At 41.0% G+C, this 18,895-nt stretch overlaps 1 protein-coding gene across 1 annotated transcript in view; it reads left to right on the forward strand.

Moving 5' to 3' along the window:
* Nucleotides 1–18,895, forward strand: part of LOC137649393 (probable Na(+)/H(+) antiporter nhx-9) — a 473,554-nt gene that overhangs the window by 410,212 nt on the left and 44,447 nt on the right. The window contains exon 21 of the mRNA XM_068382378.1: nucleotides 11,030–11,189. Coding sequence (XP_068238479.1) covers nucleotides 11,030–11,189 — 160 coding nt within the window. The remainder of the gene's footprint in view (nucleotides 1–11,029; nucleotides 11,190–18,895) is intronic.

Genomic DNA, 18,895 nt, shown 5'->3' on the forward strand with positions numbered 1-18,895 from the left:
CCCCAGATGTTGGAGGCTATCAGCTTCCTTGGTTCGTGCCTCACCGCAGCCGAGGGGAACAAGAACCCCCTGCAAGCCCGTCTGGCTTTGATGAAGTTATATAGGTCTTTGATGACCGTTGCCAAATGCACTTTGGCCAAGACCATATACATATCTGGGGTGTCGGGGACGCTTGCCATCGTCTCCAATCCGGTTTGCAAGGACATAGAGGCAGCAAGTCTCTCCTTTGTTTCCTGCTCCCTGCGCAGGTGGAAGTCTGACAACTTTGGGAGGTTCTCTCCGAACTGACATCCGGCAATGTCGGCCTCCAGCTTCCCGACTGAGAAGGTGTTATAAACGTCCTTCCAGTCCGCATCATCAGATGGTAGGGCGAGGGAAAAGGGTCTACACTCTTCAAGTGTAGGGCAAGGTTTTCCTGTCTCGACTGCCTTTAAGGCTGCCTTAAACCCTTCCTCCATAAAGGGGAAGGCACGGGAAGAAGCAGCAATGAAAGATGGGTGCTTCTTACTGAGAGTCGGCACCTTGGAACTAGTGAAGGAACTCTCCTAAAAGGTTTTTGTGAACAAGGCCTGGGCCTTGGGGAGGTCTAGTATAATGACCTCTTTCGGCTCTGTTTCCTCTTTGGAGGGGGGTTCCGTCCTCAGGCGGACGTAACAATCCGGGTAGGCCCCCTTGCTGGGCCAAAACTCAACGTCGTCAACTGGGACAGTGCCCAGTTTGTTGGAGAGGAAGATCTTCCCCCCTGACATGGGCATGTGCTCAGCATACCTCCAAGGATTAATGTCAGAAAAGCCGGGAAGATCCTTGACGTTTAGCTTCTTGTGGGCTAAACGTGTAGACACGAGTTGGTGCATCTCCGTTCGCAGTGAAGCCTCCTTCTCGGACGATTGCTTCTCCATGTCCTAGAACATGGACAGAAGAGAATGAAGCGTAAGACTAATCGTGTCTAGTTGGGGGGCAGAAGAAGTCGACCTGACAGGCTCAGCCACCTTAGCTGATGAAACCGAAATAATTTCGGCTTTCTCTTCGTCGCCTTCAGGAGGTAAAACAGTCTCCTGATCCTGCTCTTCAACTAGAAGACTCTGTTCCGTCTCCTCGGAAACTACCGACATGTTGTCCTTCAGTTGGATGTCCTTCAAGGCATCAGAAACATCATAGTCTACCGAAATCCATACGAGGGGAATCTCAAGCTGAGCTTGAGGGATAACTGCATCCGAAGATGCCCTAGGGAACAAACAAGCCCTCATCCTTTCATTAGGAAGGTATGGGTCAGTGGTGTTCTTCTGTAAGCCCCTGGCCCATTTTCGCAGCGTCTCTCTTGCTGCATCCCTTGACTCAGTAGACTTTTGATCATCAAAAGCCTCAGTAACCAGTTTTGAACAAACGTCACATACCTGGGGGTCCCAATACTTCAGAGATCCCTTTGTAATTGCGCAGCGTGCGTGGGTCCTGCACATATCATGGCCGCAGAAGCTCTTACTGCGGACCTTGCAGAAATGGTTCCCACACTCGGGATGCTCCTCCTGTAAAGAAAGAAAAGCAGATGAGTGTTCAGTGAAATATCTCAGAATTTCATCATACAATGTTATATATATTGTTTAGCTTAGGATAGGTAAGCTAGGAGGGAAAGAGGAAAAACACCCACATGTGTTTCCTGTCCAGCCCATTGCTATGACCTCCTTCAATATTGAACACTAAATTCTAGTCAAATTAAAAGGAGAAGATAATATCCTTTGGATATAAAGTGTAATTTTAACACCGTCTTCTAAGGTTCAATATTGGGGATTGAATAAAATGATCATTATCTAAGCCAGAGAGAATCGCTCTCTTGGTGTGGTGGTCTCACAATAGGCTGCACATGAAGCACCTTGTAGATTGGAAAAAATGTATGGGCTACAGCACGGACCGCACAGCGGTATGTGTCATGCGGAATAATCAATATCGCAGTGACTATGACCACTCCGCGGCCAGTACTGCAGTGCCTGCTGGCATACGCCGACATTACCCTGGGTTATTGAAGGTATACTGCCTTCTTAGGTAAAGGGTGGCGGGCCACCGGCAACCGCTCCGCTGCCGGCCGCCAGGGGTCCCTCTATAAAGGCGGACCCGCCGGCGGCCGGCGAAAGGATATGTCTTCAGACAGTTGGTCGACCGGCTGTCGGCAGTCAGCATAGTGCCGGCAGCCTGCCGGTATGTGCCGGCTGCCGTTGGGTCACCGATCAACAGTAATCCATGGCAAACGGCGGCAGAGCAACCTGACGGCGGACCGTCGTCCGAGTTGGCTGCCGGCGGCTCTAAGGTGCCGGCAGCTGGCCCAGGGTAGATGGTAAGACAGAGAGAAAGCATGGATGGGAGGGGAAGCAAAGGTTCAGCCTTGCAGACCTCCATCCGGAATAAGGGTTCATATGGAAGGGGGAATTATATTCGGGCTTCCATCCAACCATAGCCCCTCAATATCAGTAGTGGGGCCATGGAAGGCAGTCCAAGGGAGGACTGAGGAACACTCTAAAAGCTAGAGGGATCCCTGCCGGCAGCTGACTCAGTCGACGGCCGACAGAGAACTCGAGCCAATCCCGCAATCTTCCCTTAGGGTCGATTGTAGAATGATGACCAGGATTTGTGAAGGCTAGGCCATCACTAAAGGACAGCAGGGGAGGGGCAAGGGTCCTGCAGGTGAGTTAGTACCTGGTAGGTCCTACCTAACCTAAAAGATTCTGATACAGAGCGAAGACAACCTTAGGGGCCAGGGAATTCAATTCCCTAGATTGGATTAGTCTGATTGAGTGAGAAGGCGGCACCCAAGCCGCTTGTCTCAATGGAAGAGCAGAATCTAGTGTTGGAGACCCTAAGCAAGGCAAGAATTCAATTCTTCAGCTCTCTGCTAGGCCACGGGGAGAAGGCATTACATATAACACCTCCAGGAGATGGCTAGGGAGGTCTAGCCTCCTGCATTGATAGCCTAACCTGACTTAGGAAGTCAGTTCGCCAAGCCAGGCAGCTACCGCTCACAGACAAATACTCTGATGTCCCGTCCTAAACTCAAAACCGACTCAGTGGTTGAGAGAAGGGAACGGAAACACCCCATTCTAGATTTGCTTGAGTAAAATTCACGGCAAAGCTGACTAGGGTTAGCCTAGGCTAGTCTGAGGGAAAAGTAATTGCTCTTAAATCTCCCAAGGAGATTGGTATCGACTTAAAAGGCATAGGAGACGTCAGTCTCCACTTAAAAGACGATACAAGGGCAATTGGGGACATGTATGAAAGTATACTAAAGCCCCTAGGCTAGTAGCCTAGGAGCAGTGAGAATCGGTCACCGAAACTCTCTCGTATACTATCTTGGAAGGGGAAAATTTATACAGTAATATTCTAATTGTATAAAATATTGCCTGAGCTTTAATAAAACTTTTCCAGGAAGGTTATATCATGCATGAAGTGTGTGGGTGCCTAGGCTAGGAAGCCTAGCATTCGTGGGGCTCTGTAATAAAATTGCCAAATCCACGAAAACAAGGGCATAATATAAGAATTCCTAGCTAAAATGCTAAATAGCTAAAAGTTATTAAAGCAAAATATGCCAGGAAAATCGTTCTGGCTAACTAAATGTACATGCAAAGAACGATCGCGTCCAAGACGGCATCCGGCTGGGCAACAGCTCTTGTTACGTTAATTACGAACTTATTTCGAGGAAAAAAGCTGGCAAGAGCTTACATTTATACAAATTAAAGATAGTACTCAACTTTCCAGAGGAAGATGAAGCTGGTGAAGACATCATTGTGAAATAACAATCCAAAACAGCGAGAGGTACATGGGATAAACACCGAGTAGGAACGCTACACGAGAAAGAATGACTAGATGGCGCCACACGGCGTCGTGCTGGCGCTCAATCACAGTACGAGTAGGAGTGTTGCCTTAATAACGACTCTCCTACAATTCTTGCCGCTTTCCTCTCTTGAAGCGTAAATGCTATTAGGGGTGTAGATAGCTATGTGGCGTGTCAAAAATACGTCCTCTGATCTTATGCAATATCCCTATAAGATAATACAAGGGATACTCGTGCCAGGAGTTAGAATTCTAGATACCTTTAGTAAAATTCTCTGGGATATATCACTGTAGTTAAATATTACCTAGGAAGCCACTAAAAAGGAACTTCCATCAGGACGACATGGCCTGAGCCCAAAAACTTCATTGGGGAGGTCTGAAATCTCTGATTGCTCTTTCTACTTGTTAATCGTTTCACACCACCAATTATCCAGCCTATAAATGCTTGACCTAATAAAATTTTGACTAATGGGGAGAAACATTATATGATTTTATAATTCAATATTTTCAATATCGAGCAATTTTTAAAATTAAACATTATATGATTTTATTATCTAATATTTTCAATATCGAACAGTTTTTAAAAGAAATAAACATCATATGATTTTATAATTTAGTATTTTCAATATCGAACAGTTTTTAAAAGAAATAAATATGATATGATTTTATAATTTCCAAAAATTATAAAAAAAAAGAAAAAAAAATCATGGATGATTTTATGATAAACTTTATTTTTTTTTTAACTTAGAATAATTTCCTCAAGATTTTGTAAGTTTTGTTACTGCATCATCATCAACTCCGACGTCTATTTACGCAAAGGGCCTCGGGTAGATTTCGCCAGTCGTCTCTATTTTGAGGTTTTAATTCAATACTTCTCCATTCATCTTCTACTTCGCGCTACATAGTCCTCAGCCATTTATGTGTGGGTCCTCCAACTCTTCTAGTGCCTTGTGGAGTTCAGCTGAGCGTTTGGTGAACTAATCTCTCTTGGAGAGTGCAAAGAGCATGCCCAAACCCTGTCCATCTACTCTTCATCATGATCTCGTCCACATTTAACATGAAAATATTTTATTTAGTAGATTTTCTTTTAGATTTTATTCCTCAAAAGAAATGTTAAAATTAGAAGGGGGATTCTCAACAAAATTAATCGTTTCTTGAAGTTATGTAAACTATCAGGGAAATCTGTTTTAGAAATATTTGAGTTATGGAATTTTCAACCTAAGTATTTCCCTAAGCAACATGGAACATTAACCGTACTTATAGCACAAGTTTTAAATTTAAGAAAGAGTATCTCAGAAAGCAAAAAAAGGATAATAGACATGGGTCATAAGAACAAGGACTTATCGCATGCTGAACAGACCTTTAGTGTCTGATGGAGGGCGAGAAATAAACCCGTAAAGTAAGTAAAGTATTTGAGATGTTTTCAAATTTCTCCCTGTCATTCATATGTGATTAGGCTTTTGGAGGGATTCTGATATATTTTTTGTTTGAATATGAAGCGATGATAAAAAATATTCTAACGTCTTATAAGCGAGTTTATAAAATCAGGCAAACGACTAGAGATCTCGTCTCGTTAGAAACAACACCACTTTCAACATGAATTGATCTGAAGTGTCATTGTAATTGGTATTCCATTAATTGTATGAAAACTTTGAGTTTGGCTTTTTAATTCGTTTTGTAGGTTTAATGATCCAGTTTATTCAAGTCGCCAGTAACTATTTCCTGACCCACACAGGTCCTGACTTAGGTTGGAAAGAGACTCAGACGGTGTTCATATGTTGTTATATTGGTCTCTTTGGCATTGTGCGTCAACTTAATGAGCTGCACTCTTTCTTGGAATACTTTTAACGTGTTCGGCCATTCCTTTCCCCTCACGCTACCACACCGTAGTGCTTCTTGTTTCTTCAAAGTGGCTCAGATTCCGTCTTTCATTTTCGAGTTTTCATTTTTCAATATACCGGTACAAGCGAGTCAGAAATGAGGCGAGTTTTGTGATATAAATCATCTGCCTTTCTTATCAGTGAGTGTTTGTCAACTGGTAATAACCAAGTGGCATTCGCATCCTAAATCAGTGCCCCCAAACTATTATGAGGTCTCTGGTTCTATTCATTGGTGAACAGGATTGATTCATACCCTTTTTTTTTTACTTGAATCACATTGGGTTTTAGTTGACTTAAGCCCTAACATAGTGCCCTGCAGTAAGTTGATTGTGGAGATAAAGTTGCTATAAAATTTATCCAAAGATAATTGAAAAAAATATCAAAAGGATAACACATTCTGGAGCCACCCATTCTGATAGAGGGTAGAACATCAATGTATGTATATATATATATATATATATATATATATATATATATATATATATATATATATATATATATATATATATATGTGTGTGTGTGTGTGTGTGTGTGTGTGTGTGTGTAAGTAATCGACTTTTCCTGAGAGTGTGGTTGTCAGGGAGAACCAAAGGCAATAGTCACTACAGATTTTTCATTTATCTCTGTTATATCGATGGTGAACTCTCTGAGTAAAATAATTCCAGAACAGAATGTCTTTCTCACGACCAATTAAATAATACGAAAATAATTCCGCAATAGGAAAATATTTACTTGTTAAACACGTGTTTGTTAAATACACATAAAGCCACTGGACCAGTTAATCAGATGTAATGATGATCGTTACCGTAATTGCATCGAATTATTATCGTCCCTGTTCGGTAATCGTATATACAGTATGCATTGTTCCTTTAAGCTGGTCTGCATGTTGCCAATCTACAATTGCATTTGAAAGCCGGCTGTAACCCTATCAGCTGTCCCTAGCAGCTCATATTCCATTATTAATTCCCTTCCGAGGCTACTGCTATTATTCAAGCAAGTGTCTCTCTCTCTCTCTCTCTCTCTCTCTCTCTCTCTCTCTCTCTCTCTCTCTCTCTCTCTCTCTCTCTCTCTCTAGCCTAAATTTATTTCCATGTTTTGATAAAAATATTCTAAGAAATTTTCGGTTTTTGAAACTTCGGTGAATGCAGTTAATTGTTTTCGTGGTTTAGACTGAGATGTTCCATTTATGGTGATCTTAATTTTCCGCAGAAGTGTTTTGAGCATTTCCACGATGCCAGACTTGGAATTATGTTGTTTTGTGGTCTTTTTGAAACTCACGGAGAATTCGTACAGTTGGATGACGATATTTAAGGAATATCACACACATAGAACATTGAGACTTCATTTGGCCTAATTTATTTTGAACGGAGATTATAATGATATGAAATTATTTATATATGTGTCAGCATTTCGCTCTTTCATTATTTGCTAGTTTTCTTTGAATTATGTTTTTATTATTAAGACTCTGTTTGGACAATTGAATAGTTTCTTACCAGATTATGTGTCGCAGGAAGGAGGAAATAATATTTTCGTTAGTTTGTTGGTCATTCTTGTGGTCCATTATCATTGCTAGAGGACCTTCAAGCAACTATGCAAGTTATGAAGATTGTCATTTTTAGAGAGAAATGTTAAGGCTAGCATGGCCTCTTGCACTGACTTGTGTTTAGGTCACTAGCTCAACACGATATCCTTAACTAATTATTAGGAAATGTGTTCCCATTCCATTTCATTATTTCTGAATAGTGGGCACACGATAAGTATTCGGTAATGTAGTAGTAGGTAACAAATCGCTGGGAGAATAAATGAATTAATCAGTTAAAAAATGAATAAAAGTATTCATCTATTTCCACACGCCATATTTAAAACTCGCCAGTCATAAAGAAACTTATGTTCGTTTTTCTTCAGTTTTTTGTTATAATGGATTCAGATATTTTATATAACTGTTTTTATTCCATTCCGAGTTTACCAGCTTGGCCAGTCACATATTTGTTGCGTATACAGTATATAGATATATGTATATGTTTGTGTGTTTGTATATATATATATATATATATATATATATATATATATATATATATATATAGAGAGAGAGAGAGAGAGAGAGAGAGAGAGAGAGAGAGAGAGAGAGAGAGAGAGAGAGAGAGAGAGAGAGAGAGAGAGAGAGATATTCCCTCACACGTATATATAACAATTTCTGGTAACCAGCTCAGAGTTTTAAAGGAATCATAAGATATGCCATGCCAACCGTAATAGTATTGACATTAAATGCTTGAAGGCCACCCGTTAATAGAGGTAAGGGCCAGTGACAATCACCTAGCAGGATAATGCCGTAGAGACTGACCATATATTCATATGATAAGTGCCAAAGATCCCTCTTCTCCCAAGTAGGACAAGGTTGGGCCAGGGAATGGTTCCTGATGACTCATCAAGTAGACATACAGTTCACAAGGATGGTGAGGTTACAGACACTACAAGAATCTCCAGAGTCTGAGTGGGACTAGATCTCCAGTCCTGTGGAACGGCAGGCAGGATATATATATATATATATATATATATATATATATATATATATATATATATATATATATATATATATATATATATATATATATATATATATATATATATATATATATATATATATATATATATATATATATATATATATATATATATATATAATTAGGTAATGTAGTGCGGTCAGTGCACCTCACACCACAATAGTCATCAGTGAAGGGATTTTGCAGTATTCGTTCTTTCAGTTGCTGTATAGGCTTTATATGCTCCTACTTGACCTCCTTTCTTGCTTCCTTTCTTAAATCTCTCTGTCCAGCCTCTGCTAACTTGGACGCTGAATGGCCTCACAGGCCTAACACCGGGCTATATAACCCAAATCAATAAATCTAAATAATAAGTATAAGTCTATATTATCGATGGCTTATTTATTACTCTATGCCTAAATGTAGTCGATTGTAGTATCATTGTTTATAAACAACCTTGAAATAGCATTGATGAAAAATAAAATTCTTATCGTTGTTCTAATGTGAGTGTATAAAATAAGATATTTTTCTGACTTTAATTCTTCAGAGTATTTAATGTGATTTATTTCGGAATAGATAATTAATTTTGATGAAGTGTAGGTAGAGTTCTTTTGTTTTCTTAATTACGGTTTTATATTTATGTATATATACACACACACACAAACACACACACACACACACACACACACACATATATATATATATATATATATATATATATATATATATATATATATATATATATATATATATGTATATATATATATATATATATGTAATATATATATATATATATATATATATATATATATATATATATATATATATGTTGGAAATAAACTTGTTCTTAAATATATTTGTTATAACATTAGTAAAATTAAGGATTGTTATTACCATCGCTGTTGTTATTGTATTTGTTGTAGCGCATGTTGTTTCTATGTTTATCGTGTTATTATTATTATTGTTATTATTATTATTATTATTAATGTTATTTCCGAAGTGGAATTCCATTCAATTTCGCCTTCAATCAAGAACAGCTTGCGCTCTTCCGCTTGTATTTCCTATGAAATATTGATAGAGCCGCATCTGCCTGTCACTTTGAAGAAGATGAGTCCATCTGACCTGCGTAACAATGGGGCCTGAAGCCCTTCTCCCTACTCCCTAATCATATCCCCCTCTCCGTGTTGATCTCTGTTTATTGCTTGTTCAAGACGACATATGTTAACACTGCCTGCATGCAGATGCAACGCTGCCTGATATTGCTTGTCTTAGGTTCCGCATCATTGCATCGCATCGTCTCTTGTAATGTATGTAATTGACACGGATTTGTTGATGTTGTGTATGCTTTGCTAATTGCCTGGATAGTTTTGTGTCGTAACCATGTTTAATGAATAGTTAGAACGGAATAATTATTAAATCTATGTAAAAGTTAAAACAAAAGTAATTGTATATTATAAGAGCATTTGTTTTGTTAAGATGGAAGTACGACTCTGAAAAGTTAGGTCATTTTCGACCAGACAATAATTGTTGATATTTTGTGATTAGTTTTTGGTTTCAGACTAGAGATAAGTATTTGGTGTTGATTTTTACGACCTCTCATTTAAAAACAAGTTTGGGATATATCATATTCGTCGGTAAATTATAGAGACATGTTCGAGTAGTACACATTAAATTTTTTGAAGTTGGGAAAGCATATGTTCTAAGAAAACTATATTTTAGTTCAAGTTGTTTAAACACCTGTTGATGGACAACATAGTTGTTAGTAATGCTATTCTTCTTTATTCTTGAATATAGCCTTTGGTAATGTTTAGAACATTTGTTAATTAACGTTGCAAAAATAATTTTTAGGAGATGAAGTCAACATAGAAAATAAAGAAAATAAGATCAGGGATTTTCTGTTTTTGTTGAATACCACAAAACAGGATTGAGGGTCACAGTAAGATCTTGAGGGAAGTTAGAAAAGAATCAGATATACTTTGAAAACGTATTTTACTCCTGAAATTGATTACGAAAACTTTTACTTCTATATATCTTCCGGAAGATTAATCAATATGCATGTATGTAAAAAAATAATGGAAATCAGTGATATCACTGGTTTATATACGAATCTTCATGGGAATTCCTAAAGGGACCCCAGGTTCTTGATTTTTGGTACCTGTGGTTCTCGTCCATTCCGCGACTGATTGATTAATAAAGCTCTCCGGATTCTCTGGTAGAAAACTGACATCGGTTTCTACAGCCGACGAAATACTCGGAATGATAAGAGCTCGTCACATAGCTCGTAAACCATAAGGTGACCTTCTGCCGCATTGAACAATGTTATTTCATTCTATGTCAGGGAAAGGGAATTGTTATTTACTCAGTAGAATTAAAGGTATTAATAAAGAAAAGACATAAAAATTTGGAGGATAATGATACTCAAGAGCTCTTTAGAATATTGCGAGATACAAATATGTTCAGTATTTCCAAAGCAGAATTACGTGAGAAAATATCAAAATTATTTTTTTGCGATCGTTTATCTGAAAACTGTCTGCTGTTTTATGTTTATTATTAATATTATCATTATTGTTTTTTAATTCGAATTTCAATATGTTTTGCCAGTGAATTTTCTTATTTTATGAAGACGAGCCACATTCTTTTCGCACTGTACCTTGTAATTCATCATTCACGCATGCTTAAATAGTGTTCATCTTAATCCTTAATTTTTTCAATATTATTATTAGTGGGCCTTTGTGAAAATTTTAATCTACCACAATAATAATGGCTTTATGAGAGCTTTACTTATCATTTCAGCTGCACTATAAATACAACCGTAATCTAGTTGACGAAGAAGATCAAGAATTGAGTGAACATCTTCAGCGTCGTCACTTAAACGCTAGACGGATGACAAGTTTTGCATCCGGTTCCCAGAGCTCAGGATCATTTATTGTACATTCCTCTCGGCCAAAGACTGGTAAGTTTTACAGTTCTGATTTAAGAAAAAGCAAAAAGAAAACGCTTATATTAGGTTTTTATCATCATGTAACGAAAATTCACTTAATTTTAGTATCACCAAGAGTTAGCTGACTTACTTGCCACGATATTTCGTTATATGTTAGATGACATGCAACTATAAAATCAGCAGCTAGGCTATGAATAGACATCAAACTAGGACTGTCATTTTGCGCTGGGAACTATGCAATACAATTATATAAAAGAATAATTTCCTCCTGAATAATATGGATCTTTTACACCCGATATCTAGAAAGTGCTAGAAGAGTAAGTAGTTTCCTACTTTCTTTGCTCCTTGGTAAGGAAATCCAATGGATGAGGAGTAATTTGTTATAAGAGAATGGTTGCCTGTAGTCCTCGATTGTCTTGCGGTAGTGTGTGTGTGTGTGTGCAGATTCGATTTAAATGGTCTACTTCAGCGTAGGTACATTACTGAGGCTTTAAAAGTACTGATTTAAATGGTCTATTACATAGGTAAAATTACATAAACAAAATTCGGAGATTATTAAGCTTTCAGTCACCCTCCTTGATATTCATAAGGCGACTCGAAAGATTCGATAATAAATTGAATAGATTGTAACTAATTAGCTTATATTTTTGGAAAGAAGTAGAATAGATTGGTGAGAAGAAATTAGAGAGAATGAAGGAAATGTAAATGCCAGAAAGTAGTGGAGATCAGGAACTGAAAAGATGTTGCAAAAGAACCTATAGCACGTAGTTCAAGGTATACTGCATTTAGCCAAAATCCATAAATCCAGTCGCAGAAATAATCCTACTGCTCGGCCATATAACCCAAATCCATAGATCCAGTCATAGGTATGGCCCGGCACTGTGCCACATAGCTCAAATCCAAAAGTCCAGTCGCAGACATGTCCCTACCGCTGGGCCATATAGCACAAATTCATGGATCCAGCTGTGGGTATGGACCTTTCACTGTGTCATATAGTCCAGATCCATAAATCCAGTTACAGAGATGGCCCCGTCACTGTGCCTCATTTCTTAAACCCATAAATCCAGTCGCAGAGATGGCTTTATCACTGTACGGTATAGCCCATATCCATAAATCCAGTCGCAGAGACGCTCCCGTCACTGTGCCACATAACTTGAATCCATAAATCCAGTCGCAGAGAAGGCCCTTTCACTGTGCCTTTGTAGCCCAAATCTGTAAATCCAGTTGCAGAGATGGCCCTACCACTGCGCCATACAGCCCATATTCATAGATCAATTCACAGAGATGGCCCTGTCACTGTGCCTAATAACCCAAATCCAAAATTCCAGTTGCAGAGATGGCCCTACCGATGAGCCATATAGCCCAAATTCATAAATCCAGATGCAGAGATGGCCCCACCGCCGGGCCATTTAGTCCAAATCCAAAAATTCAGTGGCAGAGATTTTCCTACTGCTGGGCCATATAGCCCAAATCCATAGATCCAGTAGCAGAATTGGTCCATATAACACAAGTTCATAGATCCATTTGCGAAGATACCTTAGCACCGTGCTATATAGCCCAAAGCCATAAATTCAGTTGTAGAGATGGCCACGTCACTGTGCCACATAGCCCAAATCCATAAATCTAGTCACAGAGATAGCCCTACCGCTAGGCCATATAGCCTAAATTCACAGATCCAATCGCGGAGATGGCCCTGTCACTGTGCCTAATAGCCCAAATAAAAAAATTTAGCTGCATAGATGGCCCCACAGCCAGACTATATAGCCAAACTCTATATATCCTGATTCACAGATGGCCCCACTGCTGGGTCATTTAACCATAAGCCATAAATCCAATTGCAGGGATGCTTTTACCCCTGAGCTATATATCCCAAGTCCATACATTCAGTGGCAGAGATGGCCCAGGCAATGTGCCACATAGCTCATATCCAAAAGTCCAGTGGCAGAGATGGCCCTACCGCTGGGCCATATAGCACAAATTAATGAATCTGGTCACTGAGATGGCCCTGTAACTGTGGCCTATAGGCCAAATCCATAAATCCAGTTTCAGGGATGGCCTAGCCACTGTGCCACATAACCCAAATCCATGAATCCAGTGGCAGAGATGGCTCTACTGCTTGGCTATATAGCCCAAATTCATAGATCCAGTCACAGAGATGGCCCTGTCACTGTGCCATCTAGCCCAAGTCCATAAATTCAGTGAAAGAGATAGCCTCGTTACTGTGACACATTGCTCAAATCCATGAATACAGTTGCAGAGATGGCTCTACTGCTAGGCCATATAGCCCAAATTCATAGATCCAGTCTATGAGATAGCCCTGTGACTGTACCATATATCCAAGATCTATAAATCCAGTCGCAGAGATGGCATTAAGGCTGGGCCATATAACCTAAATTCAAAGATCCTGTAGAGAGATGGCCCTGTCACTGTGCCATATAACCCAAATCAATAAATCCAGATGCATAGATGTCCCCGTCACTGTGCTACATAGCCCAAATCCATGAATCTCAGTCTCAGAGATGGCCCTACCGCTGGGCCATATAACCGAAATTCATAGATCCAGTTGCAGAGATGGCCCTACTGCTGTGCCATATAACCATTACTCATAGATCCAGTTGCAGAGATGGCACTACTGCTGTGCCATATAACCAAAATTCATAGATCCAGTTGCAAAGATGGTCCTACAGCTGGGCCATATAACTCAAATTCATAGAGCAAGTTGCAGATATGGCCCCGTCACTTTCCACATAGCCCAAATCCATAAAATCAGTTGCAAAGATGTCCCCGTCACTGTGCCAAATTGCCCAGATTCATAAATCCAGTCGCAGAGATGGCCCCACCATTGTGCCATATTGCCCAAATCCATAAATCCACTCACAAGGATGACCTTACTGCTGGGACAAATACCCAAATTCATTGATTCAGTTGCAGATATGGAACTACTGTTGGGCCTTATACCACAAATCCTTAAATCCAGTTGCAGAGATGGCCGCACTGCTGGGCTATATACCCCAAAATCAATAAATCTAGTCAGAGAGATGCCCTACTTCTGGGGTATATAGCCCAAATCCTTTACTCCAGTCGCAGAGATGGCCCCACCCCTGGGCCATAAACCCCAAGTCCATAAATCCAATTGCAGAGATCGCCCTACCACTGTGCCATATAGCCCAAATCCATAAATCCAATAACAAAGTTGGTACTACCGCTGTGCCATATAACCTAAATTCATAGATTCAGTCATGGATATGGCCTCTTCACTGTACCATATAGCCCAGATTCATGAATCCATTTGCAGAGAAGGCCCCACCACTGTGCCATATAGCCCAGATCTATAAATTCAGTGACGTAGATGGCCCGATACTGCTGCGCCATATAAACTAATTCCATAGATTCAGTCACAGAAATGGCCGTCACCGTACCATATACCCAGATTCATAAATACAGCTGCAGAGATAACCCCACCACTGTGCCACAAAGCCCAAATCCATAAATCCAGTAACAATGATGGCCCTACCACTGTGCCATATAACCCAAATTCATAGATCCAGTAGCATAGATGGCCCTACCGCTGTGCCATATAACCCAAACTTATAGATCCAGTCGCAGAGATGGGCCTGCCGCCTGACCATATAACCCAAATTCATAGATCCAGTCTCATAGATGGCCCTACTGCTGAGCCTTATACCCCAAATCCTTAAATCCAGTTGTAGAGATGGCCCCACCGCTTGGCCATTTACCCAAAATCCATAAATCCAGTCACAGAAAAGCTCCTACCCCTGGGCTCTATAACCCAAATATGTAGATCCAGTCACAGGGATGGCCCCGGCACTTTGCCACATAGCTCAAATACAAAAATCCAGTTGCAGAAATGTCCCTACCGCTGGGCTATATAGCACAAATTCATGGATCCAGTTGTGAGTATGGACCTTTCACTGTGTCATATAGTCCAGATTCATAAATACAGTCATAGAGATGGCACCGTTGCTGTGCCACATAGCTTAGATCCATAAATCCAGTCGCAGAGATGGCCCTTTCACTGTACGATATAGCCCAAATCCATAAATCCAGTTGTGGAGTCAGCCCCTTCACTCTACTACATAGCTTAAATCCACAAATCCAGTTGCAAAGATGGCCCTTTCGCTGTACCTCTGTAGCCCAAATCTGTAAATCCAGTTGCAGAGATGGCCCTATCACTGGGCCATATAGCCAAAATTCATAGATCCATTTGCAGATATGGCCCTGTCACTCTGCCTAATAACCCAAATCCAAAATTCCAGTTGCAGCTAGTCCATTCTGCCCAAATTCATAAATCCAGATGCAGAGATGGCCCCACTGCTGGGCCATATAGCCCAAATTCATAGATCCAGTCACATAGATAGCCCCATCACGGTGCCATATAGCCCGAATCCAAAAATCCAGTAGCAGAGATGCTCTACCGCTGGGCCATGTAGCACAAATTCATAAATCCATTTGAGAACATACATTGTCACCGTGTTATATAGCCCAAATCCATTAATGTAGTCACAGAGATGGCCCTAACACTGGGCCATATAACCTAAATTCATAGATCCAGTTGCAGAGATGTCTCTGTCACTGTGCCTAATAGCCCAAATCCAAAAATTTACCTGCAGAGATAGCCTCATAGCTAGGCTATATAGCCAAAACCTATAAATCCTGATGCAGAGATGGCCCCACCGTTGGGCCATTCAGCCAAAAGCCATAAATCTAGTTGCAGAGATGCTTCAACCTCTGGGCCACATAGCCCAAATCCGTACATTCAGTGGCAGAGATGGCCCAGGCAATGTGCCACATAGCTGAAATCCGAAAAACCAGTGGCAGGAATGGCCCTACTGCTGGGCCATATAGCACAAATTCATAGATCTGGTCTCGGAGATAGCCCTGTAACTGTGGCATATAGGTGAAATCCATAAATCCAGTTTCTGAGATGGCCCAACCACAGTGCCACATAGCCCAAATCCATGAATCCAGTGGCAGAGATGGCTCTACTGCTGGGCCATATAGTCTAAATTCATAGATCCAGTCGCAGATATGGCCCTGTCACTGTCCCATATAGCCCAAGTCCATAATCCAGTCACAGAGATGGCCCTACCGCTTGGCCATATAACCCAAGTCCATAGATCCGGTGAAAGAGATAGCATCGTTACTGTGTCACATTGCTCAAATCCATAAATCCAATCGCAGAGATGACCCTGTCACAGTGCCATATAACAAGTTCATGAATCTAGTTGCAGAGATGGCTCTACCACTGGGCCATATAGCCCAAATTCATAGTTCCAGATAGCCTGTGACTGTGCCATATAGCCCAAATCTATAAATCCCATCGCAGAGATTGCACTAAGGCTGGGCCATATAATCCAAATTCATAGATCCAGTACAGAGATGGCCCTGTCACTGTGCCACATAGACCAAATCAAAGAATCCAGTCGCAGAGATGGCCCTACCACTGTGCCATATAACCAAAATTCATAGATCCAATCATATTGATGGCTATGTATGTTGGGCTATGTAACCCAAATTCGTAGATCCAGTTGCAGAGATGGCCCTACCACTGGGCCATATTACCCGAATTCAAAGATCCAGTCGCAGAGATGGCCCTACCACTGGGCCATATAACCCAAATTCATAGATCAAGTTGCAGATATGGCCCTGTCACTTTCCACATAGCCAAAAATTCATGAAATAAGTTACAAAATGTCCCCGTCGCTGTGCCAAACTGATTCATAAATCCAGTCGCAGAGATGGCCCCACCATTGTGCCATATTGCCCAAATCCATAAATTCACTCACAAGGATGGCCTTACCACTGGAACTTATAACCAAAATTCATTGATTCAGTTGCAGAGATGGCCCTACCTCTGGGCCCTATAACACACATTCCTAGGTCCAGTCTCAGATATGGCCCTGTCACTTTGCCACATAGCCCATATACATAAATCCAGTCGTAGAGATGGCCCCACTGATAGGTCATGTACCCCAAAATCAACAAATTCAGTCGGAGAGATGCCCTACCTCTGGGCCATATAGCCCAAATCCTTTAATCCAGTTGCAGAAGTGGCCCCACCCTGGCCCATATACCCCAAATCCATAAATCCAGTTGCAGAGATCGCCCTACCACGGGGTCTAATACCATAAATCCATAAATACAGTCGCAGATATGGCCCCACTGTTGGGCCATATACAATAAATCCATAAATCCAGTTGCAGAGATGGCCCGACAGTGGGCTATATTCCAGAAATCCATAAATCCGGTTGCAGAGATGGCCATATACACCAAATCCATAAATAAAGTTGCAGAGATGGACCCACCACTGGGCCATATAGCCTAAATCAATAAATCAAGTCTAAGAGATGGCCCTACATTTTGGCCATATACCCCAAATCCATAAAACTAGTCCCATAGATGGCCCCACTGCTGAGACATATACCAAAATTTCTAAATTCAGTTGCAGAGATGGCCCTACTGTTGGGCCATATATACTAAATGTATAAATCTAGTCACAGAGATGGCCCTACCGCTGAGTCATAGACACAAAATCCATAAATCCCGTTACAGAGATCGCCCCACCACTGGGCTATATACCCCAAATCCAAAGATCCAGTGACAGAGATGACCTTACCGCTGGGCCATATAGCCAAAATCCATAAATTCATTCACAGAGATAGCAATACTGCTGGGCTATATACCACAGATCCATAAATGCAGTTTGCATAGATGGCCCCTCCTTCCGGCCAAATACCCAAAATCCCTAAATCCAGTTGCAGAGTTGTCCTTACTGCTGGACCAAATACCTCAAATCCATGAATTCGGTCGCAGAGATGGCCCTAGCGCTGGGTCATATACCCCAAATCCATAAATTCAGTCACAGAGATGGCTCTACTGCTGGGCTATATACCCCAAATCCTTAATTCTAGTCACAGAGATGACCCAACTGCTGGGTCATATCCCCCCGATCCATAAATCCAGTCGCAGAGATGGCCCTACCACTGTGATATATAACCCAAATTCATAGATCAAGTCTCAGAGATAGCCCTGTTACTGTGCCACATAGCCTAGATGCATAAATTGAGTCGCAGAGTTGGACCCACCGCTGGGCCATATAGCCCAAATACATAAATCCAGTCACAGAGATTGCATTACCATTGCGCCATATAACCCAAATTTATAGATCCAGTTGTGGAGATGGCCTTACTGTGGGGCCATATAATCCAAATTCATAGATCTAGTCGCAGAGATGGCTCTACCGCTGGGCCATATAACCCAAATTCATAGATCTAGTTGCAGAGATAGCCCTACTGCTGGGCCTTATACCACAATTCCTTAAATCCAGTTGCAGATATGGCCCCACTGCTGGGCCATATAACCCAAAATTATAAATCCAGTCCCAGAGATGGCCTTACAACTGCCATATAGCCCAAATCCTTAAATCCAGTAGCAGAGATGACCTCACCCCTGCGCCATATACCCCATATTCATAAATCTAGTCACAGGGAGGGCCTTACAGATGGGCCATATAACGGAAATTTATAGATCCAGTCGCAGAAATGGCCCTTTTGCTGAGCCATACACCCCAAATTCATAAATCTAGTTGCAAAGATGTCCCTACCGTTGGGCCATATAACTCAAATTCATAGATCCATTCCCATAGATGGCCCTACTGCTGTGCCATATACCCCAAAATCATAGATGGCCCTGTCACC

This window comes from Palaemon carinicauda, chromosome 11 (genome assembly GCF_036898095.1).
Source record: "Palaemon carinicauda isolate YSFRI2023 chromosome 11, ASM3689809v2, whole genome shotgun sequence".
Taxonomy (NCBI): domain Eukaryota; kingdom Metazoa; phylum Arthropoda; class Malacostraca; order Decapoda; family Palaemonidae; genus Palaemon; species Palaemon carinicauda.